The following is a 26,007-nucleotide window of genomic DNA, read 5'->3' as shown; positions in this document are numbered from 1 at the left end:
TGCGAGAACAATTTTGCGGTTACGTGCTAGTGACTATTACTCTATTGTCTGACTATCTGCTGCAACACCGTTTAATCTGCTCCTGAAAAAGGTACAGTGAGGAGCAGAAGTATTTGCACCCCTTGTAATTTTGCAAATTTACCCACTTAGAAAAAAAGGTAGAGGTCTGAAATTTCAATCATAGATGCATTTCCACTCAGAGACAATCTAAAAAAAAAATCCTGAAATCACATTGTATGATTTCTAAATTATTTATTTGTAATTTACTAGGGTTCATAAGTATTTGTACCCCTGAGAATCAGAAGCAATAATTATGACACAGTTGTCAGTCTACCTTTAAAAAAAAAGTCCACCTTTACTCCGTTAGTAACCACCCATCCACCACCTGTTTGAGCTCAATATTATCACCTGTGCACCCCACAGTCAGTCATAATCCAACTGCTACCATGGGCAAGACCAGAGAGATTTCGAATGACACCAGAGATAAAAAAAAAAGGTTGAGCTCCACAAAGCTGGAAAAGGCTATGGGACAATTAGAAAGCAGCTTAATGTGAATAAATCAACAGTTGCAGCAATTGTTAGAAAATGGAACGGCTAAACATGACTGATAATCTACCTCAGACTGGGGCTCCATGTAAAATGTCTACTCGTGAGGCATCGCTCATGGTGAGAAAAATAAGGGCTCAGCCTAGAACTACACGACAGGAGCTAGTCAAAGACCTGAAGAGAGCTGAATGCACAGTTTCAAAGGCTACTGTCAGTAGAACACTACAGTGCAATGTTTTAAAATCATACATTGATAAGAAGGTTCCCCTTTTGAAGTCAGTACATATGAAGGCCTGTCTGAAGTTTGCCAGGGACCATCTGATTGATGCAGATGGGTCATGGGAGAAAGTCATGTGATCAAATAAGACCAAAGTACAACTTTTTGGTGCAAACTTTACTCGTGTGTGGAGGAAAAAGAAGGATGAGTAAAATCCCAAGAACACTACCCCCACTGTGAAGTATGGATGTAGAAACCTCATGCTTTGGGCTGCTTTTTGGTAAAGGGGACAGGACGACTGTACTATATAAAGTAGAGGATGAATGGTGAAATGTATCATAAGATTTTGAGCCACAACCTCCTTCCCTCAGTCATAGACTTGAAGATGAGTATTGGCTGGGTCTTCCAACATGACAAAGATCTGAAGCACACAGTCAAGCTGACCAAGGAGCGGCTGCGTAAAAATTATATCAAGGTTCTGGAGTGGCTTAGCCATGTTTCTCAACGACAGCCCCAAACCTGACAGATCTATAGAGGATTTGTGTGTAGGAATGGGCCAAAATTTCCATATGTGAAAACCTGCAGAAGAATTACAGAAAGTGTCTGACCTCTGTAATCGCAAACAAAGGCTTCCGCACTAAATAGTAGCACTGATTTTCTCAGTGGTAAAAATACTTATTAACCCCTGTAAATTACAAATAAATTATTGAAAAATCATACAATGTCAGTTCCGAATTTTTTAGATTATGTCTATAAGTGGAAATGCATCTATGATTGAAATTTCAGACATCTACAAATTTTCTAAGTGGGTAAACTTTCAAAATCACAAGGGGTGCAAATACCTCTGCTCCTCACTGTATATCCCTGCAACATAGCATTAAGATAGCAGACTGAAAGACAAACAAGTGTTGGTTTTAAAGGGACAGACAGCATCTTTGTCATGTCCAACAGAGCGGAAAGACCAGGAAGTGGTCACTCGATATGCGGGCACACATTTTATCAATGCTGGTAATATTTTAGACAATCAAATGCAAGTAACCCAGAATGCCCCCCATTCCTCGTGACATCATTAATACTCTTCATCACTTGCACTTTTGCCCGAATCTATCAGTGTGTATAACTGATATCACAAAATGGATTCGCTTGTCAAGCAGTGTCACTTTTTCACTTAAATTGAAATCACGGGCTTATACGCCGTGGCTCCAGAGCTTCATGTGGCTCTATTCATCTGCCAGCCTTCCAAGTTTAACCAGATTGAACGTGTATCGTCAGTGGCAGCCAATTAGTTAAAATAAAGTTACAACGGTTTCTTTTATTAGAAGTACAAAATAGCATTAAAGTGGATTGGCACATTCAATTATCTCGTCTATAATCACACTGCTGTTGTATAGTGGTCGACAGTGAAACTACGCCCAAAATAAACAGGAGGAATACCAAAAAAAAAAACAAAAAAACCATGAAAGTAACAACCTAATAAAGCGAAACCGTTAGGGTAATATAAAGTCATAGATTCCTACATCATTTTAGTTATTGTGAAAATATTACATAAATTGTCATTGTACGTGATACATTAAAAAAAAAAAAATTCTTTACATTTACATGTAAATGTAGATGTAGTAGTGTATTGTGGTCATCCAGGTGACAATAATCCGCAAATGTTGATAGGTAATGATTTAGAGTCAGGTGAAATGTTTTAAGGGAAAGTGACCTGCGTCTGTATTCGCTGCAGCCCCCGGCACCAGAGCACCTGGCCCCTCCTCAGCTCCATCTCGGCGTGGTCGATCTCGTCAGGGTCCTTCATCTCCTCCAGCTCCTCTTCTGGGATCTCCTCCTGCTTAGTACCGTGGCCCGCTGTCTTCAAGAACTTCAGCCAACGTGTGGGTATGCTGGACACCAGCTAGGAGGAATGGGATCAAAGGTCAACGAGTCCAGTAGGGAAGGGCGCCATCGCGAGAAGTCCCGGTGGTCTCACCTGTCCCCAAAGGAGGCTGCCAAAGCCCAGGAAGATGCACCAGAGCCACTGCTCTATGCTCAGACTCACACAGCTAAAAGGCTTGCCACCAAACTGCACGATTAGCACCTGATACAAAAAAAAAAAAAAATCACTAATCATTTGATCTTGACAGCTACAACTCAAGCCAGAAATCTTGGTGTAATTTTTAACTCAGACCTGAACTTGATTGGCCATCTAATTTTTATCACTAATCTGCCTAATATCATCTAAAAACAAGCCAAAATTAAAGTGCTTCTGTCCAAACAAGAAATGGAAAAACATAATCAGGATGCTGTAGGTAATTCATAATGCTTCTGCCAGAGAGTTTACAAATACTGTACAAGGAAACTGGACCATATTATACCGGTCATGAAATCATTACACTGGCTTCCTGCGACAGACTAGATGCTTCAAAGGGGCCAAGCAAATCAAATATGTATTTTGGTCTAAGCAAGGCCATGAAGTGTTCTTATTCATATGACAACAAAATTTAATAATTTCAATAATCCTGACTTGACCTTAAACAGGAGTCTGATTGGACTTCAGACAGTGAGACAAAAAATGGAGATGTGTGATTTTGCACAGTATATGTAAACTTCCAGATTTTACTTCATTTAATGTCATGTAATTCTTTTTCTTGTATTTTATTCCTTTCATATTTTAATTTATCTAATTATAAATTATACATTATCATATGTATTTCATTTCATTAATCATTTACATTCAAAAAGAAATCAGCTAAATCATTATTTGACTTTGGGTATGAGTGAAATGTATTTGATTGGATACGCAAACTCACATGTCATCACTGCATCTTGAATGTGTTTGGCGGGTACCTGAATGAGGAAAGTTCCGAGCACAATGGAACAGAAGATGGGGTTGTCGAGGACACCATCGAATACATTGCGCTCGCCGTGGATCTTGCGAGCGTTGAGCTCGTTGAAGAGCTGCATGAGCACAAAGGTATTGAATACCATGGTGTAGTGCTCCGACGGAGGTGCGTGTAGAGGCGCGTTGCGACCACAGTCCATGTCCAGCAGAATCTCACCTGGGGAAAGACAGCCCACCATCATGCAAAGATAGGAGGGGGGAAATCACTGTGAGTCAAACCTTTTAATTCAATTTTACTGTTACTGTTTTTGCCATTTAAATCAGACTGATTAAAAAATGTCATTAAAGTGTAGCTTTTATTCTTATTTTCCATCCCTCTTTACCACTCATTGTTATGATGATCATGTGGTTACTTTTATTTGTTTTTGCTTTAATTCAGCTATCAAGTTTTTTTTTTTTTTTTTTTTTTTTTTTTTAAACATGTACTACTGTATATTACTGTATTTATACTGTATACTGTATGTATATTATCTTCATTTTTTTATGTTTTTCCCCCTTGTTTATTTTTATTTTTTTACACCAGGCCTTAGCCTTTCTGTGTAGAGCTTATGGTGGTGGGGGTTTTCACGGGGTACTTTGATTTCCTTCCACTTTCCAAAAATATGCATGGTAGTATGGCTGTTCGATTAATCGATTTCGAACCGAACCCATCCTTTCTGGTTAAAACGATGTTAAAAACGTTCAATTTGGTATGTTCGATTAAAAAAAACGCACATTTTTTCTATCGCAGCCACTGCAGTTTCCTCTGCATTTCCGCTTCCTCCCACTAGAGCGCGTGGTCTTAAACAACAGGAACAACAACAACCTTGGCTACCGTATCCGTGTATCACTTGTTCATTCCGCATCTGTTTTATAACGACTTGTTATTTCATTTCTCGCTTTCAAATCAAAAATCGGAAAACGGATAATGACTTATTTCATTCCTCGTTTTCAAATAAAAAATATCAACGTATTTATGTTCATTCCATATCAGTTGACATTTTTTCAATGTGGTGACCCGGAAGTTGTTGAAACACTGGTACGAGTTTGCTGTTCAAAAACAGCGTTTTCCCTCTTTAAAAAGCATGTACACGTCCGCAATCCTTGACAAAAACGTTAAGTAACAATAAATGTAAAACATTAGTTATCGTGCTGCTCAATTGACCGATCAATTATTCATTTATCTGTTGTTGTTGTCTTGATTGTAATTGTAATTTACCCCCAACTATTTTTTAACCTATACATGTTTCCTTATTGAGACATTTCCTTAAACTTTGAAATTCTTTTAAGTGTGACACTTTTATTTATATTTTTAATGTAATTTTAATTTTGTTTTTAATTAAGATTTTTAGTTGTATTTTAAAATGATTTTATTTTATGTCTCTTTTTTTAATATTTAATTTTGCAGCACACATACAGGGAATAGTGCTGTGATGGGGAAAACCTTTTTTCCTTCCCATACCTATGACAGAGGGCGTTTTTTTTTTTGTTTGTTTGAAAGTTTGTTTTAGGACTTTTATGAATTGGTCATCCAACGACTTACACATTTTAATTCAGTCTGTCAATCATTGTCCGTGTTTGATTGGAAGTTTTGATTTAGTCAGTGCTACAGCACTGCCAAATCAGGCCTGGTGCGACTAACCGACAAAGAGCAGGGTGAAGATGACAGTGAGCTGGTAGACAGCGTGTCCCAAGATGTTCTTCATCATAGTGCGTGAAACCAATGGCTTGCTGCGCCCATATGGGCTGCGTAGCAGCAGCGCCTCAGTGGGTGGCTCCGTAGCCAGCGCCAACGAGGCAAAGGTGTCCATGATCAGGTTGACCCACAACATCTGCACAGCCTTCAGGGGAGAGTCCTGGAAGGAAAGAGGTCAATGTGTGAGGTGAAAGACAGGTGCAGTGAACGCTGTCCCGCCACTTGCCCACCTGTGTCACACAGGCGCCGGTGAAGGCCACGATAACGGCCACCACGTTGACCGTAAGCTGGAACTGCAAGAACTTTGAGATGCTATCGTAGACATTGCGCCCCCACATGACAGCCTTAACAATGCTGCTGAAGTTATCATCGGTCAGGATGATGTCCGACGCCTCCTTCGCCACGTCCGTACCAGCGATGCCCTGATGAGATATAAATAATCATTTAAATGAACTACATTATATTTGGTTTCATTTTGATATACTGTATTAAGACATATTTTATTGAAATCCAACCCTTTATATTTTGTTAGACTTGACCTTCTTAAAATTAAATTAATTAATTAAATTACCTTAAATTATCCATCCATATTCTACACTGCTTTTCCTGGGTTTTCTACAGGTACACCAATTTCCACTACATCTCCAAAACATACATGATAGGTTAGTATTCCACACAGGACACCCTAAGGGACACGGTTGAACACCTTTTCCAAGTCCACAAAAGGCAAGTAGACTGGTTGGGTCAACTTCCATGCACCCTTGAGGACCGTGGTATAGGGTAGAGCGTGTCCATTGTTAACAGCCATGACCAAAACCATACTGCTCCTTCTAAATCTAAGATTTGACTTCCTGTCAGACCCTCCTTTCAAGGACCCCTGTATATACAATATCTTATCTGGGAGGCAAAGAAGTGTGACGCTTCTGTAATAGGAATACACCCTCTAGTCACCTTTCTTAAAAAGGCCCGGCGCCTGGTCTACAAATCCAGAGGAACTGATGACCACACAATGTTGCAGAGGCGTGCCAACACGGACATCTCCACAGCATCCGGTAGGAACACCTGGCAAATCTCATCCATCTCTGGGGTCCGGCCATCAGGATATTTTTAAAAGTTTTAGTGACCTCTACCCCAGAGATAGAATAGTCCCCAGGCTGCGCTTCCTAATGACTCGAGCATGTTGTTGGAATTTGAGGTATTCGGCCTACCGACTCACAAAGTCCCGAGTTGACGTCAGCAGTGCCCCATCCCTATCATAGTCAATGTTGATGGTGTGCTGCTTTCCCCGTCTGAGATGTTGGGTGGTGGATCAAAATTTCTTAGAACCACCTGCAAGTCATTCTTCATGGCATAGCCAAACTCCTCCAATGCACAGGTTTTTGCCTCAGTGAGCACACCACTCTCTTCAGTTTAGCCAGTCAGTCCTCATCAGCTGAGTCCCTGAGTCCCACAGATGAAAAAGGCTTGCTAGGACTCCTTCTTCATTAGCTGGATGGCTTCCATTATCGCTGTTGACCACCAATAGGTTCTGGGATTGTCGAACTGCATTAAGTCATCCTTAGGTAACATAATGATAGACCTTTTTAAAACACTTGAGTTCCTCTGAGGGCTTGTACTTGAGTAGGACATTTGAGTGAGTAGTTGTTCGACACGGGTTTTGCCTTACCATGGCGAAGCCGACGTCTGCCTTCTTGAGAGCGGGCCCGTCATTGGTGCCATCTCCAGTTACTGCAACAACCTGCCTCTGCTCCAGCACCGCGCTGTCGATGATACCTGACAACAATGCATACACAAGCATGCCAAACCGGACCAAACTTTACCAACAATATGAATAGCACTTTCATTACTTGTAAGTACTTTTGGTAAAAATAAAAAAATACTATACATACACTGGTACCTTAATGTAAGTGTTACTCAATTTACCCATAGATTGTAAATAAAAATAAATAAATAAAAAAAGAACTACAGATGCATTTTTACAACTTATTTCTTGCCACTGTGAAATATTTGTAGTTTGGCTTAGATTTGCCTGCAAATTAAACTGACATGAACTATTGCTAATCAGAAAGACCTCTCTAACCCCACCTCCACCAACTTCATGTCACAATGAAATAATTCGCAAAAGTTCTCAGAGCTGTTTTAGACTTGCACAAGAGAACGTCTGACCTTTGACTAAGGTGTGTTTGTCGGTGGGTGACGACCGGGCGAGGACTCTGAGTTTTGGCCAGATTTTGTCAATACGCTCCTGCTCGATCTGTGCGACAGAAACAATATTTAAATGGCTTCCGACACGGTTGATGACGTCTCTGATATGAACCTCGCCAAGCTGGTTGCGTATGCGTCTGTTGAACTCTTTTCCCTCCAGGCACAGGAAGTCATCGCCAGGATGCAGGATGCCACACTTGCTGGCAATGGCACGTGCCGTATTGATGTTGTCTCCTGTCACCATACGGACAGTGATGCCCGCACGCTGGCACTTCCTGATGGCTTCTGGCACCTGATGACATCACGGAAAGGTCAACAGCAGAACCACAGACACATAGTCAAATTGAATTAATTGGAAATGCTTTCACATAACATCGGCACAAATTTCTCTTATCACAACAGGGCTGTTAGACTTCAATGTTAGGCTTCATGCTCTTTCCTAACAGATGCCTTTACCCTCTGCGAAGATGCAGTCCAGACTCTATTTTAACGTGTGGGCCATTGCATGGATTGCACAATTTACACAGAGTCCAGCAAAGGTTGGAAATTGCTACTGTCTTCGATATGATGTCACTTGCTTTTAAGGTTACTTGGCAGCACAAGTGAGTGTCAGTTGTAGAATTTAAAATAAATTTTACACAATTTTTGTTCACACTGTTACCTTCACTTCTCTTTCAACGCTCTGATGCTATCGCAGAAGAGAGAATATCTTTTCTGTGTACCTCAGGTCTGACAGGGTCCTCAATGCCGACTACGGCAATACAGGTAAGCCCGGTGAGGATGTCTGCCTCATCGTCCCAGTCAGGCTGGTCAGCTGAGGTGAAGTCCCGGTAGGCGAGGCAAATGGTTCTCAGACCTTCAGAGGCCATGGGTTCGATCACTGTCTTCATCAGTTTCTCTCGGTCACGAGGCTTGAAGGCTTTGGCCACACCATTTTCCATCAAAATTTTGCAACACCTGCAAGAACAGAGTAGGCAGTCACCACAATGTGAGAGGTGAAGTCAGCTCTTAGCACTACCAGATGGTGGAGAGCAAGTCATTCTAAAGACAATTTTCAATAACTTTATACAGTATAAGCAGGGGTGCACATAATTTTTTTGCCCAGGTTCTCAGAGGAGGACCTGGAGATGTGACTTGGTCCTCATTGAGCTTGAGAGCCGACCCCCCTGATGCGATAAATTTATGACAAGCTTTACTTAGAGCCATTCATTCATTCATTCATTTTCCATGCCGCTTTTTCCTCACGAGGGTCGCGGAGGTGCTGGAGCCTATCCCAGCTAACTACGGGCAGTAGGCAGGGGACACCCTGAACTGGTTGCCAGCCAATCGCAGGGCACAAGGAGACATACAACCATTCACGCACACACTCATACCTACGGACAATTTAGAGCGTTCAATCAGCCTACCATGCATGTTTTTGGGATGTGGGAGGAAACCGGAGTTCCCGGAGGAAACCCACGCAAGCACGGGGAGAACATGCAAACTCCACACAGGAAGGCCGAAGCCCGGGTTTGAACCCTTGATCTCAGAACTGTGAGGCAGACGTGCTAACCACTCAGCCACCGTGCCGCCTACTTAGAGCCAATTAACTTTAATTAATTATATTAACAATTAATGCTTGATTAACATCAACTAGCACAACAAAATTGCCATTACTTTGAAGTGAAATGTAAAGAAATAAAAAGCACCAATTCAAAATAAAGGGCATTATGCGGCTCCCACATTAACGCCGAGCCTTTTTAAAAGTAGGATGTCCTCCTCATAAGACCTCATTGAACGTGCATGTTTAGCTTTGTAAAATGCGAGCAAAAACACGTTTGTCAGTGCATGTCGCTGTTCATTACCTTTATTCCGCCCTATTCTGCCACTTGTCCATAGGGCGAGTGGGGTCCTGTTTGACATCGATAGTTTGCTTAATTGCCAAATGCTCTCTGTTTTTTTCGTGCTTTTCAAAGTTTGGATGGCTGAAATTCTGTGACCCTACATAAAATGCGCTGCTCTTATCGGCGACATTGGGATTCTCACGGCGCATTTTGTACCGCATTTCCGTACGAGCATCATTTGCTTCTAGCCATGTACCTCCTGTAGCCACTTTTCAGCAAAAGTCCTTTTTTTCGGTAGCTCCGGTGACGTCTCTGTCGTCTGTCTGTCTTTTGACAGGGGTGGGGGAACACGGAAGTAATTACTCAGTGTGGCCTGCCTCTTCGACATTTTGAGAAGTTATTTTCTCGTGTCCGCCGCAAATACAGTGGTCAGCCATCGGTACGCAAAAGCGTATGGAAGCCGTTGAGGGCCAGCGCGTTTGTCTACATCCAGTACGCATGCGCGCATGCGGACCACTTATGTGCACCCCTGAGTATAAGGTTACTCTGACTAAGAGAGTGACGGCAAGTGATTTAGGAAAATGCCCTTTTTTCAACTTTGGAGATTAGTACATACAGATAGGTCTATAAAGACATGTGAGAATTCAATGTAGATAAACATGACACAGTCCCCACCTCAACTCCAGATATAACCTTTGGAATGAATCAGAAAAGCGCCTGAGAGTTTCTCGTCCAATATCAGAATGAGACCTCAAAAATTTGCCAATTAAGGAAAGGTTTGAATTGACATATGCAGATTTTTCTGATTGAAAAGCGGGTTATCTCGTGATCAACAGGTTGGTTGTTTGCAGGAGTTTCACCTCTTCCAGCCATCGCGTAGCACAGCTGACACGCGGACACTGAGCAACAACCAGTGGGAGAGGGTTGAGCCTTTCAGCAGCAAGCGAGGGATTTCTCCATGAATTTTTGGGACACAAAAAATAGGTACAGTAATACCTTAGGGACGCTATGATGGAAATTTTTTGTGGTATTGAAACCCAATGTGTCCATGAATGGGTAAATGTGTGCCTTTGTAAAGCAGTTTGGGATCTTTGATTATGTAAAAACTGTAGATCAAGTATTATATAAGTAAACTCCATTAACCATAACACTTGAGCAATACCTTTCCTGACAACGTCAAGCTACTATAGCAGCAGATATTGATTCTGATATTAATACCCATTGATTAGTAAAGGATGTAGTCTGACGTGCCTCTTGCATCAAGATTGTCTATTTTTCACCAATAAACTGATTTTTTGTGCTCAGGAAAATGAAACTGTAAATATTTACAGTAAATAACTACAGTAACTGCCGCTTTAACTGGGACGTGAAATTCAAAGAAATATTAAATGAAGAATTTGCTTGTTAGGAGAATCCTTAAGGAAATTTAAAAATAGCCATTTAATTAGGTTTCCTAACAGGCTTTTGTTTCTTTTTGTAGACTGTATACTTTCTATTGTTGTCACGTACACTCACATCAACACAGCAGCATCCTAAAATCATGTTCACTCAGTTACTCAATTTGCTATAAAGTAGGACTTATGGGACATGTGGGACCTACTTCCTGAGCAGGATCTCAGAGGCTCCCTTGCTGAACATACGATAGCTGCCATCATGGTTCTTGAGCACGGTGCTCATGGACTTCCTGACCGAATTGAAGGTGTACACCTTGAATAGCTTCTCTTCAGGAAACTCATTGCGGATGCTCTGGTAGTCCCGTTTCAGGTCCAAGCTCAGTCCCAGTAAGGCACATTCCGTCTTGTTGCCCACCTGACGAGGAAGACCGCCCTCCTTGTCAGGGGGCTATAGGGAACGAAGAAACAGATTAACAATTCACGTTATGAAGGTTAACCGTACAAGTGGTTCCGTCTTCGTCAATTCGTCATGAAATTGTAAGACATCATAGCATGGCATAATAGCGCAACATGTTAGCCAAGTACAATTTCTTGACATTTGGTGTGACATCATTGCATAGCATCATAGCATGACATCATAGCTTGATGTCAGAGTGTGACATCCTAGCATTATATTATAATGAGATCCTAATCAGTAGTCACTATTTCAGTAAAAGTAAAAAAGCAGAAGACTGAGAAGAGAGAGTCAGAGAGAGGGCAGAGAGACTGATTTTAAATCAGTGTCTCTCCGAGCTCTGGTGGCATCCATCCAACATCAACTCAGCTCAAGGTCCTGAATAGAAAGCCTATATTTAACATCTTACCATAATCTTAGTAGTGTAGGCGCAATTGACCCCAATTCCCAGAACCAGCAGGTCCAGTATCTTTGCAGGGACCAGGCTGGGCTCGGGCACCTTCTTGTGATAGCAGCCAGCCACGTAGGCCTGGACCACCGTCATTCGGTTCATGGTCAGTGTACCAGTCTTGTCAGAGCAAATGGCTGTGGCATTGCCCATGGTCTCACAGGCGTCCAGGTGGCGCACCAGGTTGTTGTCCTTCATCATTTTCTAAAGAGAGAAAAATAAGATTTAAGACGTTTCCTTGAGGAACTCCCCCGAAAAGTATTGCTTAATGGCAAAAGGTTGTATTGAAACTTTGATTCTCTCTCTTATGCAAAAATACAACTAGCCAAATAATTTGCGGCAAGACTTTCTTTTACTTGTGGACTGTTTAAAGTATGATTGTGACTCACCTTGACAGAGTAGGCAAGAGATATTGTGACAGCCAGAGGGAGACCTTCTGGCACAGCAACTACCAGAACAGTCACGCCGATGATGAAAAACTTGACCAAGAACTTCATATAGACGGGCACACACTCGCTGGTCCAGGGAATGCCCTGAATCCAGAAGGTGTCCAAAAGGAAGCGAACGATGAGGATGATGACGGTCAGCGTTGACATGAAGAGGCCTGGGAGTGGAAAGGGTTTTACGCAAATTAAATAAACTTCATACTCTTCCCACATTTTATCACGAATGCTCAAATCATCTACAATAAAACATTGGCCATCAGAGTCTAATACGTTCTCAAATCTGGTAGCAATTGTGAAAACTCAGAATGTTTTTGAAGAAACCCTGGAAATTACCCTAAAATGACCATTTTAAACCAAAATTGTGGACTTCAGGTGCCATTTTGGTGTACTACTTTGTGAGGCTTTTGCTTGTAGACTAATAATATATCTGCCTACCATTAACTTAAGTGAAACTCACTCTTGGGCTCTAAGTTAGTATTTGAAGGCTTACTGGAAATGATACTAGAATGGTGACTTTAAACCAAAATGAAACCTTTCCTGTTTCTTTTAGGTCTTGAGACTTATGTTCAGCTCTATTGATGAACAAGAAGGCAACCAAATCTATTATTTCTCATAGAAAGTGGTTTTGGGGGGTAGGAGTTAAAACATTCCAGGGGTGCTACCAAGCTAACAAATTAATCTTTTCCTGGTATCGCTGGTCCCTACAATGTCTGCCTTGCAAATTAAATTTGGTATTTTTGTCCTAGCAATTGATACCTGCTTTTCCTATCTGCACAGCCAGTTTGGTCAGCTTCCCTTGGAGGACGGACTTCTCCTTCTTCCTCAGGTTGTTTTTCTTCTTCTCTGGTTCAGCATCCTCATTAAGTGGTTCCATCTCCACGGGTACACCATCTTTGTTCTTCCCTGCTAGGGAAGCACCACAATGTGTTTGATTGATATTTAACATAGATTTGTTGTATTTCTATTCAGTTGATAATCTACCCTAATATTTTGGTCCCCTGGTGATATGAGAGGGTTTTAATATTAGAAACACTTCAGAGCCCACTGTGTGTTTGTTTTTGATGCTATTGGATAATTTCCCCCAAAAGTGGGACATTGTCAACCTGTTTGAACATGGGCTAACCAGGTGTGACAGGGCAAGCTGTTTTGTGTGTGACTGTGTGTGTGTAAGTCTTGATCCCAATAGGTTATTAGTGGACATGAAGAAGTAGCGGTAGGAGCAGCAGCAGCAAGCCATTCTACAGTAACGAAAGAAGCCACTGAGCTTAAGCAAGCTAATCTGCTTGCTCCTAATCACCGTCAACAGAGTCAAGAGCACCTGCCTATGGGGGAGGGGTGGTTGTGTCTTGGTGGGGTAGGGATGGGTCAAGTGGTGCCATGTGGTCCACCATTACCCAGGGACCTGACTTAGAACCTCATCCGGAAAGTGTCCACGACCTTGAACGTAATCAGCTATCCCATGAAAAAATGTTCGATCCCATGAGAAAATGGTCCATTGTCAACTAAACAAGGCCAAAAGGCATCGGCAACCACAGTCAATAGGCCAGCCACTTCAAAAACCTTAATTTGTAATTTGTTTGGATTAACAGATAAATGGTTTATCTATATACAGTGGGGCAAAGAAGTATTTAGTCAACCACTAATTGTGCAAGTTCTCCCACTTGAAAATATTAGAGAGGCCTGTAATTGTCAACATGGGTAAACCTCAACCATGAGAGACAGAATGTGGGGGAAAAAAACAGAAAATCACATTGTTTGATTTTTAAAGAATTTATTTGCAAATCATGGTGGAAAATAAGTATTTGGTCTATACCAAAAGTTCATCTCAATACTTTGTTATGTACCCTTTGTTGGCATTAACGGAGGCCAGACGTGTTCTGTACCTCTTCACAAGCTTTTCAAACACTGTTGCTGGTATTTTGGCCCATTCCTCCATGCAGATCTCCACTAGAGCAGTGATGTTTTGGGGCTTTGGTTGGGCAACACGGACTTTCAACTCCCTCCTCACCCCGTGGCGTCAAAATGATAACAGGAACGGGGAGCAAAAATCCAAGAACCACACAGGGGGACCTAGTGAATGACCTACAGAGAGCTGGGACCACAGTAACAAAGGCTACTATCAGTAATACAATGCGCCACCAGGGACTCAAATCCTGCACTGCCAGACGTGTCCCCCTGCTGTAGAAAGTACAAGTCCGCGCCCGTCTGCGGTTCGCTAGAGAGCATTTGGATGATCCAGAAGAGGACTGGAAGAATGTGTTATGGTCAGATGAAACCAAAATAGATCTTTTTGGTAGAAACACAGGTTCTCTTGTCTGGAGGAAAAGGAAAACTGAATTGCACCATACCCACTGTGAAGCATGGGGGTGGAAATGTCAAGCTTTGGGGCTGTTTTTCTGCAAAGGGACCAGGACAACTGATCTGTGTAAAGGAAAGAATGAATGGGGCCATGTATCAAGAGATTTTGAGTGAAAATCTCCTTCCATCAGCAAGGGCATTGAAGATGAGATGTGGCTGGGTCTTTCAGCATGAAAATGATCCCAAACACACAGCCAGGGCAACAAAGGAGTGGCTTCGTAAGAAGCATTTGAAGGTCCTGGAGTGGCCTAGCCAGTCTCCAGGTCTCAACCCCAGAGAAAATCTGTGGAGGGAGTTGAAAGTCCATCTTGCCCAATGACAGCCCCAAAACATCACTGCTCTAGAGGATATCTGCATGGAGGAATGGGCCAAAATACCAGCAACAGTGTGTGAAAAGCTTGTGAAGAGTTACAGAAAACATTTGGCCTCCGTTATTGCCACCAAAGGGTACATAACAAAGTACTGAGATGAACTTTTGGTATTGACCATATACTTATTTTCCACCATGATTTGCAAATAAATTATTTACAAATCAAACAATGTGATTTTCAGTTTTTTTCCACATTCTGTCTCTCATGGTTGAAGTTTAACCATGTTGACAATTACAGGCCTCTCTAATATTTTCAAGTGGGAGAACTTGCACAATTAGTGGTTGACTAAATACTTATTTGCCCCACTGTATGAACTGATAGATGAATAGATGGACAATTAGTTGTGTCTTTCTCAGTTAATCAATAGATAGATTGATTCATTCTTTGATGAACAGTTAGTGATTTAGTTAGGATGCCAAATGAAGAAACTGAGTTTGGAAGAAACTTTGTCTCTTATTTTTAATCAGTTTCATAAGTTTCTTGATTGATCAGTTGATTGATTGAATGGTTGTTTGATTGATTATTTAGTGGTAAGATAGTTTCTGGAAGAATAGCTTGTTGACTGATTGATCGATTGATGTATGAATATAATAGTTGTTTTGATATTTGGATTAATAAATACATTTTTTACATTTTAGTTGCTGTTCCTGCTGGTTCGATAGAATATCGAAGTTGTTTTGTACTTTAGGTTTTTTACTTGTTGTCCGCAAAGTGATGGATTGTCGTTCGATTTGATGATCGACTGACTCATTGATAGAGGGCTGAAAGAACAGATCAATGAAGCAAAATAGAACCAATTAAAGGCAAACAGATCGAGCCAGAAGCAGACACAATTTCTCTGCAGCGAGAGGTCATCGTAACTAGACAGAATCTGAAGATGTGAGTGTAAATAAAAAAACAAAACAAAAAAAAAAACAGAACCCAAAAGAATCTGACAAATCCAGATACTACCAGTTGGAAGAAGATACAACTAATTAAAATCAGGCCAGAATCCAAAGAGTGCGTTTACACTAGAAAAAGACAGAGACCGACTGCACCAACTCCAGTTGGAACCAATAGACAATATCAGTTAGATGAGGATAAAACTGAGTTAGACACGGTTACAGGTATAAGCAGTGCCATTCACCTTTCTTGCCTTTTTCATCCTTTTTACCTGCATAAGGGGAACAGATTGTTAGCAATTATTCTATTAAATCATATTATTTTTAAGGAAGTCAACAGACATACTTCTTTTGTCCTTCTTCTCCCTCTTTTTGCGTTCCTCCTTCCTTCTCTTCTTCCTCTCAGTCTTGTCATCATCTCCATCACCCCCGTCATCATTGGCGCCGAGCAGCGCAAAGATGATGCCCGTCTGAGAGTTCACACCTACCGCCGTCACTACCATCTTCCCCGAGCCCTCCATAACGTGGGTGCCTGGACCAGTAAGAAATGGGGACATTTTGGCCTCAGGACAAGTTATTATGAGGTAAATTACCAATAAATTGATATATTAAATGCATCAATAAATACCAACTTTTACATACTCTACTGCTGTGTGTACTGCTTGTACCAATATCTTATAATATTGATTGATTGATTGATTGATTGATTGATTGATTGATTGATTGATTGATTGATTGATTGATTGATTGATTGATTGATTTCAGGTGTTAAGACAAAATAATCCACACAAAAATTAGTAATTGAAATAATTACAAAACATCTGAAAAGGAGTGACAAGAGGCATAGCTTATAAGGTCCCCACACCCACACATTCAAAATACTATGAATTTTATACATAAGACGCACCTCCATATCATTCAAAACTGTACATGCTGTACATACATATCGATATCACAAAATAAATCAACAAGTAAATAAACACAAAAAGATAAATAAAAACTTCAAAAACCATCATTGCACCAGTTCACACACGTAACACTGAATTATTGACTGTTTAAACATTCTCATAAATTGATAAATACTTTGACATTCTTTTAACTCTACATTCAGAGCATTCCACATCCTTACTTGACAAACTGATATACTTAAAACCTCTCATTGTTATTCTGTTCCTAATCCATTTGAAATTAAATGCCCTTCTAGATTATTACGCACTTCTTCTAAATTAAACAACTGTTGAATATTACCAGGCAATTTATTATTTTTTGCCTTGAATATAATTTGTACTGTTTGGTAATCAACCAAGTCTGCAAATCTTAAAATCTTCGAATCCCCCCCAAAAAGTGCATGAGTATGGTCCACATATCCTTTCCTATGAATAATACGTATTACTCTTTTTTGAAGGATAGTTAGAGATTGCAATGAGGTTTTGTAGTTATTTCCCCAGACTTCCACGCAGTAAGTTAAGGAAGAACTAAAGAACAGTCCAAAATATAGAGAGAATCAAAATCTAAAAAGAATTTTGCTTTATTTATCACTGAAATACTCCTTGATATATTGTTTTGCAAATATTTACCGGTAATATGTGGTTTCCAATTGATTTTTTCGTAAATAATGACTCCAAGAAATTTTCTTTCAGAAACTCTCTCAATGTTCACACCTTCAATAGAAATAAATGCCTGTGAATAACTTTTATTATTACCAAACAACAGGAATTTTGTATTTAATAAGTTTAATCATAGTTTATTATAATCAAACCAAATTTTCATATATTTAACCAAATTATAATATAGGCATCTATTTCTGTGAGATGAAGAGAGTGGAGTACCTGAAAGCAGCATAGGATCTTTGTCTGTACTCTTCTTTACATGGTCTGACTCTCCGGTTAGGGAGCTCTCGTCAATCTTCAGGTCATTGCCTTGGATAAGGATGCCATCGGCGGGGAGGAGGTCACCTGGAAAACCAGGAGCATGGACATTGCATCAAAGATATCTTGGGATAGGAACAAAACTATTATAGTACTGTACTGTACTGTACTGTAATTCTGTAATGAGTATTTGTTTGTTAACTAATGTCACTTAGCTAGTCAGTCATCAGGTAGGTATATCATCATAAGTTGGGTGGTTGGTTGAACAGATGACTGGTCAGTCAGTATCAGGGTTTGAATGTCTTCTTTAATCTGCCAGTCAGTAGTTTTATGCATAAATTAGTCATTTACGCAAGGTACAGTAGATGCATTGGTAGGTTGTAATAAGACTAATAGTTCGGTCTATCATTGAGTGAGTTCATAATTGTTGGTTTAGATGGATGGTTTGTCTGTTGGTAAGTTATTCAGTCAAATAGTAGGTCAAGCTGCCAGTCAATCAGTTAGTCAGTTGTTCCAAGGATTGTTGTTGGATGTTGTTAGTTGGCCTGTCAGTCATTTGGTTACTTTGTCAGTTAATTTGTGTGAAGTGTTTTTAAGGTGGTTTCTTGTTGTTCGGTCCGTTGGTCAGGAAGTTAGTAGCAGTAGTTATAACAACGATTCATTGATTGTTAGTAGCCAAAGTCAGTCAGTTTTTGTTCGATGATTGGTTGGTTGGTTGGCCAGTCAGTCTTTTGGTCAATAAGTTAGTAAGTGTTGGTTGATTGGTTGGTTGGCCAGTCATTTAATCAGTCAACTAGTTAATTCAGTTCTTTCTTTGTTGGTTTTTATCATAGTCAGTTGTAGTAGTCCTTTGTATATGGTTGGAGGTCTATCGGTAGGTCAGTATTCTGTTCATTAGCTAGTTCTTGTGAGATAGTTGTAACATGGTTGTTGAGTGATTGGTCGCTTGGTTTATTTTTGCGTACTACTTTATTGTCGTATATGCTGACCATATTTGACATGCGCGATGTCGCCCACGACGATGTCTGACACTTTAATGTGCGTCATCTGCCCTGCGCGCAACACGCTGAACTTTTGCTCCTGTTCAATTCGATTCTGGAGGCCTCGGAATTGTTTCTCCTTGCTCCAGTCGTTGAAGGCCGTCACCAGCACCACGCAAACCACTGAGAGCAGGATGGCTGCACCCTCGATCCAACCTGTCTCTGCCTCTCCCTCATCGCCCACGCTGCCCGCCGCACTCCCGCAACCTATAACCATGCACGCACAAAAACATAAAATTAATAACATATTACAGTAAAGAGAGTTCATTAATTTTCTGTGCCGCTTATCCTCTCAAAGGTCGCGGAGGTGCTGGAGTCTATCCCAGCTAAAAATGGGCAGTTGGCAGGGTATGCACTGAATTGGTTGCCAGACAATTGCAGGGCACAACGAGGCAAACAACCATTCATGCACACACTCCTACCTATCGACAATTTGGAGCGTTCAATCAGCCTACCATGCATGTTTTTGGGATGTGGGAGGAAACAGGAGTAACCGGAGAAAACCTAGAACATAAAAGCTACACGTAGGCCAGAGCCTGGGATTGAACCCTTGATCTCAGTATTGTGAGGCAGACCTGCTCAACACTCACCACTATGTCGCCAGTAAAATAATTTTAAAACAAAAATATATTATAGATAGAAAAAAAATAAAATAGAAAACAAATACGTTTTTTAAAAAGCTGGAATACATAATAAAATTTAAATTTATGGATAAAATCTAATAAAGGCATTGTTAACCGAAAAGTCATACACTGCTGGCCAAAAGTATTGGCACCCCTGCAATTCTGTCAGATAATGCTCAATTTCTCCCAAAAAATGATTGCAATTACAAATGCTTTGGTGGTAATGTCTTCATTTATTTTGCTTGCAATGAAAAAACACAAAAGAGAATGGGGAAAAAAATTAAATTATGATCATTTTCCACAAAACTCCAAAAATGGGCCGGACAAATGTATTGGCACCCTTTGAAAAATCATGTGATGCTTCTTTAATTTGTGTAATTAACAGCACCTGTTACTTACCTGTGGCACATTGCAGGTGGTGGCAATAACTTAAATCACACTTGCAGCCAGTTAAAATGGATTAAATCTGACTCAACCTCCCAGAGACATAAAAAAGAGGGCCAATTTTGGGAGTTTTGTGTAAAATAATAATGATTTAATTTTTCTTCAATGTATTTTATGTTTTTTCATTGCAAGCAAAATAAATGAAGATATTACTACCAAACCATTTGTAATTGCATTTTCTGGGAGAAACTGAGCATTATCTGACAGAATTGCGGGGGTGCCAATATTTTTGGTCAGCAGTGTATATATATATGTATAGAACCAAAAAAAATGAATCATATATGAAAATATACATGAAAAAAATATGAATATGAAATAAAATTACATCAGGTAAGGTGCTATAGACCCTACCCACGTGACGTCACAACTCCGCTCTCCTGAATGGTACCGCCCACTTGTCCGTCAAAACATAGTGTTAACCTGTTACGGCTACGTACATTTCTCCTATTTACGGCGTGTTTTTCTGCTCCTTAACATTAATAATCAAAATGGTGAAGGCGTGTGTGGCTGTTGGGTGCACTAACAGAGAAGATGGAAGGAGAGACTTGAAGTTTTACCGTATTCCGAGGGATCCAAAGAGAGCGAAATGGACGGCTGCAATTCGACGTGAAAACTGGGCACCAAAAAATCACCACAGACTATGTAGTAGTCATTTTATATCCGGTAAGATGCATTTAAGATATACTTAGAGGGTTTTGGGCTGACAAATAACCACAATTAAGATCATTGCGAGGCTAATCGCCGACAACATACGACGTAGTACGACATAGTTTCAAATTCAAGATGTTTGTGACTTCCCTTTCTTCCACCATCGTTATTTTTTGAATAATATTTAGCTGGTACCAAGTGAAAGAAACTGGCCTCGTCTACGGGGCTGACAAATAACCACAATTAAGATCATTGCTAGGCTAATCGCCGACAACATACACGTATGTGTGTAGTGAGAGTGCTATCGCTAAACCATATAAACATTAAAAGCCTTAACTCCATTGACAAACGACATGAAATACATTAGACTTGACAGTGGATGTTAGCAATAACAAAAGATTTTGAATTGAAAATTTCGTAACTCACCTTTCCAAGCACAAGATAGATTCCTGCCGAATTTTCGTGGACGAGGACCTGTTTCACCCAACCAGCAACGAAGTATTTATAAGCCTCCAAGCTCTTGAAGTTTTTCATATTTTCGTGAGAATAGGCTGATTTAGTGTGGACAAGATAATTGTAAATATCTGCGTAGCAGATGTCAGGCAGACAGGGCGAAGACAGTGGGTCGAAAAACATCGATTTGGGCATCAAATATGGATCTGGCGACTGTATAGAACGAAGCTTTTCCTCATAACGCCTTTTATGCAACAGATCCAGTGAGTTTGCGGCATCAGAAAGCACCGGGTCTTCCATGAAATGCATTTTAAATTCCGCCATCAATTGAAAACAATGCTAATACAGAGTCAAAATGACGGACAAGTGGGCGGAACCATACAGCGAGCACGTGGTTTTGTGACGTAGGTGGGTAGGGTCTTTATGGAGTCTTGTCACTTTTTTACTCTTGCCTGCCGCCTATGGCCTAAAGAGTAACTGCAATCTGTGTTAAACATGTGCATGGAGCACATGCTTAACGGACATAAAGCATAGAGCGCTTGGCCCATCAAATCAGCAGCAGAAACATAAAAACAGCAAATATAATTGTTTACTAATGGTAGCAAGTCTTGGGTGGGTTGAGAAAAGGGATGAAAAATGTGTTTTGCCAAACGGCGACAAGGCGAAGGCTAGGTAAAACAGTGCTGCTGCTGCGCGTGGATGTGCACAGGAGTGTGTTCGCCCAGTGTGTTCATCCCGAACCCTCTCTATTGAAGGGAAGAAAAGGGACTCTTTGAGGCAGTCTCAGAATATCAGGGCTCTGTGTACTCATCAGAGCATTGCTGGAGCATGCATGGAGTAGAAAAGTATTTTAAATTAACACTAAAAATTCTGTATGGTCCCTTTGATTAAAATAAATAAATAAATAATAATAATAATAATTTACAAAAAAAAATACAAGAAATCTACGAAAATTATAATTTTAAAAAATATTTCAAAAGAAAATCACAAAAATAATTATAAAAATAAAGTAAATAAATAAAACATAAAAACAAAGGATTAAAATAATAAATATTTAATGAAAATTGTTATAAGATTTAAGATAAATGAATTTCAATAGCAAATACACAATATGTGAAAACATTTTCTTTATGCAAAACTGTATGTTTTTTTTGTTGTTTTTTTTAAAATCTTATTTCTGCTTTTCAATGTAGCATCACTGCTGTAACAAATGTGAGTTGTCACTTGTGTGTCACTTTTCCCACCCCAACAAATTGTCTGTTACAGCTTAGGTGTAGCAATTTTGTTGTTCATTATCATGAATGGATGTTCGCTTGCGTGACAATGAACACAAACGATAGCGATGAACTCACTGTCCCTGTCGGCATGCGGTGGTCTGTAGAAAGAAAGGCCAAGTGAAATGACGGCGGCTACTTCCAGGATGATGAGTGTCACATCCTGCAGCGCCTCCCACACTAACTGCACAAAGGTTTTTGGCTTCTTGGGGGGTATCACGTTAGGCCCGAAAGCCTGCCGCCGAAGCTCCAGGTCCTCCCACGAACCGTCCAGACCTTCAAACACATAACGCGCACACATGTATGTCACTATATGTTGCACACGTTCCCATTTACTGCAAGCACATACAGTATGCTTATTCCCATTATGCCTTTTATGTTTTTTTATTTGTATGTAAGAACCCCACAAGTAATATAAGGGGTAGGGAGGTGGTTGTGATTCTGCAACAGCCCAATTTTTTGGCTGGGTACCGTTTATTTGCCATGTAGTCTGAGGACGTCAGTTAAGGGAATTTGTACGCATTTCCGACTCATTATCACTGAGCAAGACCTGTTTATATGCCTAATAAATACGTCCATTGTGACTTAGTGTAGCAACACGCCTCAAAAAATTGATCAACCTCCATGAATTCCCAAAGGAAAAGAAAACAGGCAATCTTTAGGTGAGAGTGCCTGGTGTTAAATAACCTGTCAATAAATAACATAACAAAACTCTCAATTTCCCCTTATTTCATAGCATAAGGTTGACAGAGCCAATTCAGGGTGGCAGCTGCACACTTCCTCGTTTGAATAATTCTTTTATTGTGAAAGCATGGAGAAGCTTTTTAGTTTCAATACTTTCCAGCATTTAAATTGGTCCAGCTGGAGATTTACACATAAATTTTGGTGACTGGTGATAGTTTCCGAACGATATAAGCAATGTAAGTTACAATGGTTTCCAAAATAGTTTCAATGGATGTTAAATCATGGGACCACAAGAACAGATAGGCCAGTAGATTTTGCAAATAAAAAATAAGTGATTTGGTGACAAGTATTTAGTACAGTATAGTATACATATTGCTCCAAATTGACAATAAGATTGGGCATCACAAATTTTACAGTTTTAGGTTTAACATCTGTCTTTTAACTCGTTATTGAGTGCAGAATCCAAAACACATCTCAGTTTGTCTCTATAAAATCAAGATCATATTACTAAATATGAAAGAAACTGTCATGCTTACAAAGTCTATTTAACTATTCCGTTTTTTCCCGCAAAGGATATACACTGTATCACAAAAGTGAGTACACCCCTCACATTTCTGCAGATACTTAAGTATATCTTTTAATGGGATAACACCGACAAAATGACACTTTGACACAATGAAAAGTAGTCGGAGTGCAGCTTATATAAAAGAGTTCATTTATTTTCCCCTCAAAATAACTCAAAATATAGCCATTAATATCTAAACCCCTGGCAACAAAAGTGAGTACACCCCTTAGAAACTACATACATCCCTAAATGTCCAAATTGAGTACTGCTGGTCATTTTCCCTCCAAAATGTCAAGTGACTCGTTACAGGAGTGCTGTCAGCATTGCTGCAGATATTGAAGAGGTGGGGGGTCAGCCTGTTAGTGCTCAAACCATACGCCGCACTCTACATCAAATTGGTGTGCATGGCTGTCACCCCAGGAGGAAGCCTCTTCTGAAGACGGTACACAAGAAAGCCCGCCTGTCTCATCAGACCATAGGACATGGTTGCAGTAATCCATGTGCTTTGTTGACATGTCTTTAGCAAACTGTTTGCGGCTCTAAAGGCGGGGTCAGCCGCGCCCCCAACACCCTCCCAGCTCCGCCTCTGTATGAAAGAATTTGCAAAAAATCGACCATCTTGGCCATGTGCTTTTTTTCGACACATATAAACACAGGACAAAATGTAGGAAATGTGATTTTCGTAGAAAGGATTCTTGGCAATTTGTCTTGCCATGTTAGAAAGCTCAACACTGTTTCTTCAATGTTGCCACAATTGGAGGCAACATGCATTTGTGGGATGGACAGCAGAGCTGATTATGTGGGTTCCACCTATGAAAAATGTGTAAAATCTTCTCTGCCTGTGCTAAGCAGTAAAACAAATACTTTATGCAACAATACTTGTATTCTGATACAATTGACCACATCCAAGATGACAAAACACGCAAACAACAATGCACACATACTGGAGAACGACATAGGAAGTGATGTGTTGGTTGGATGGATTTTTCAAGCTGTTGCTGACATTTTAACGTGACTGGAAGTGTTTACTGAGCATCTGCAAGATTCTCACACATGAATTAATGATGTCGACCATGAGGCTAAATGTCAAACGTCAATATCTTGAACATGATTTATCAAAGGTGAAAACACACTTTTCCACACATTTATTACATGTAATGGGCTTTGAGTCCGTTCAATAATTTCTACCCTGAATACAGCAAGCATATACTGTAGTTTGATGTATTTTGGGTTCCAGTATATTAGATTTTATTTAAAAATCAATTTATTTCATTCCTCTTTTTAACACATCCATTTCGTTTCCTTTGTGTTTTAAAATTCAACTGAATCTGTTTCATTTCAGTTGTATGTCTTATGCTGAATTCTTTGATAAGTTTCTGTATTTTATCAAATTTATTTATTTATTTATCTAAGTAAAGAGGTCTCATGAGTTTCATCAGCCGTATCAAATATCAATTATTGTAGTGCAATTTGCAGGCATAACAGAAGCATATTTGTACCCTGAGCCATTAAAAAGAGTATTTTTATATGGAATCGTGCTCACTAGTCAGCCACCATTCATTTCATTTTATACATACAGTATACAAACAAACAAACAAACACATGCACACACACAGATACAGTGTATAAGTACAGACCTTCGAGAGCGGAAGTTCTAAGCCTGGTGCAGAGTCCGTTGACATCCTGGTAGTTTTGTCGTATCCTGTCCTGGGCATCATCCCCCCGCAGCTCCATGAGCGAGCGCAATTCCTGGAGCGAGCAGCTGAACTCAGCCTCCAGGTAGGCCGAGCCACGGCGCCCATGTTTGGGGCCGCGGAAAGAGCTGTTGGCCATGTCGCCTCTGGGTGCTCTTGGGGAACTTTGAAGGTCAGACTCAGAGGTCGGCCCGATGTGAAGTGAGACGCAGATGTGGATTCTGTGACTGTGGATGTATGCAGGGATATGGCAGATTTTACAGTATGTGACAGCCGGTGATACAGTATATTGATAACACAGATACAGTGGGAAGATCAATGATGTCAACCCTTTGAATTTCTTAAATTTAAAATGTTTCAATTTATCTCCTCCTTCATTTTTAATTGTTATTAAATTAAAAAAGCATTGCCATGGTTAAGATTCTGGAGATTACATGAATTATGAACACATGCGAAGTTTTGGCTCTTTTGCCAACAGATTTCAAAGATACAGCCTGCCACAAATTGGTCTCGCGAATTGCAATCTGAACTTTGAAAAGTATTTGAAGGTAAAAATTATAGAAATGAGAGTTAGAGCGCACCTCCGATGGTCAGCTGAAAAAATATACATGGTTCCCAGAGCAGTGTTGTTCAGATTAATAAATAGCTGGTGTTATAATATTTTTGTCTGGGCTTGCATTTGCCAATATGGACCTTTCATTGATGTTCATGTGCACCTCTAACTTTGCTCAGTCACCTGGGGACCTCTTGTTGACTTTACAGTGGGACAAATAAGTATTTAGTCAACCACCAATTGTGCGAGTTCTCCTACTTGAAATGATTAGAGAGGCCTGTAATTGCCAACATGGGTAAACCTCAACCATGAGAGACAGAATGTGGAAAATAAAAACAGAAAATCACATAGTTTGATTTTTAAAGAATTTATTTCCAAATTGGAGTGGAAAATAAGCATTTGGTCACCTACAAACAAGCAAGATTTATGGCTGTCAAAAAGGTCTAACTTCTTCTAACG

General features: G+C 40.2%; 1 protein-coding gene across 4 annotated transcripts in view; it reads right to left on the bottom strand.

The window, feature by feature from the left end:
• Positions 1–26,007, bottom strand: part of LOC130916473 (plasma membrane calcium-transporting ATPase 1-like) — a 30,744-nt gene that overhangs the window by 1,435 nt on the left and 3,302 nt on the right. The window contains exons 2-20 of one of the 4 annotated variants that reach the window (XM_057837225.1): positions 24,939–25,222; positions 22,131–22,328; positions 18,560–18,817; positions 17,532–17,657; positions 16,049–16,234; positions 15,948–15,974; positions 12,849–12,995; positions 12,036–12,250; positions 11,608–11,850; positions 10,951–11,192; positions 8,250–8,484; positions 7,640–7,819; positions 7,489–7,576; positions 6,989–7,095; positions 5,553–5,744; positions 5,269–5,482; positions 3,593–3,804; positions 2,736–2,843; positions 2,472–2,660 (exon numbers count right to left, since the gene is read on the bottom strand). In XM_057837225.1, coding sequence (XP_057693208.1) covers positions 2,472–2,660; positions 2,736–2,843; positions 3,593–3,804; positions 5,269–5,482; positions 5,553–5,744; positions 6,989–7,095; positions 7,489–7,576; positions 7,640–7,819; positions 8,250–8,484; positions 10,951–11,192; positions 11,608–11,850; positions 12,036–12,250; positions 12,849–12,995; positions 15,948–15,974; positions 16,049–16,234; positions 17,532–17,657; positions 18,560–18,817; positions 22,131–22,328; positions 24,939–25,134 — 3,363 coding nt within the window. In that variant the 5' untranslated portion in view covers positions 25,135–25,222. Of the gene's footprint in view, positions 1–2,471; positions 2,661–2,735; positions 2,844–3,592; positions 3,805–5,268; positions 5,483–5,552; positions 5,745–6,988; positions 7,096–7,488; positions 7,577–7,639; positions 7,820–8,249; positions 8,485–10,950; positions 11,193–11,607; positions 11,851–12,035; positions 12,251–12,848; positions 12,999–15,947; positions 15,975–16,048; positions 16,235–17,531; positions 17,658–18,559; positions 18,818–20,751; positions 20,881–22,130; positions 22,329–24,938; positions 25,223–26,007 lie in introns of those variants that run through there. The other 3 variants (XM_057837224.1, XM_057837226.1, XM_057837228.1) reach the window with 3 other exon arrangements.

The sequence above is a fragment of the Corythoichthys intestinalis genome, chromosome 5 (genome assembly GCF_030265065.1).
Source record: "Corythoichthys intestinalis isolate RoL2023-P3 chromosome 5, ASM3026506v1, whole genome shotgun sequence".
NCBI lineage: Eukaryota > Metazoa > Chordata > Actinopteri > Syngnathiformes > Syngnathidae > Corythoichthys > Corythoichthys intestinalis.
The sequence above is the reverse complement of the archived record's forward strand: the minus strand, read 5'-3'. Positions and strand labels throughout refer to the sequence as shown.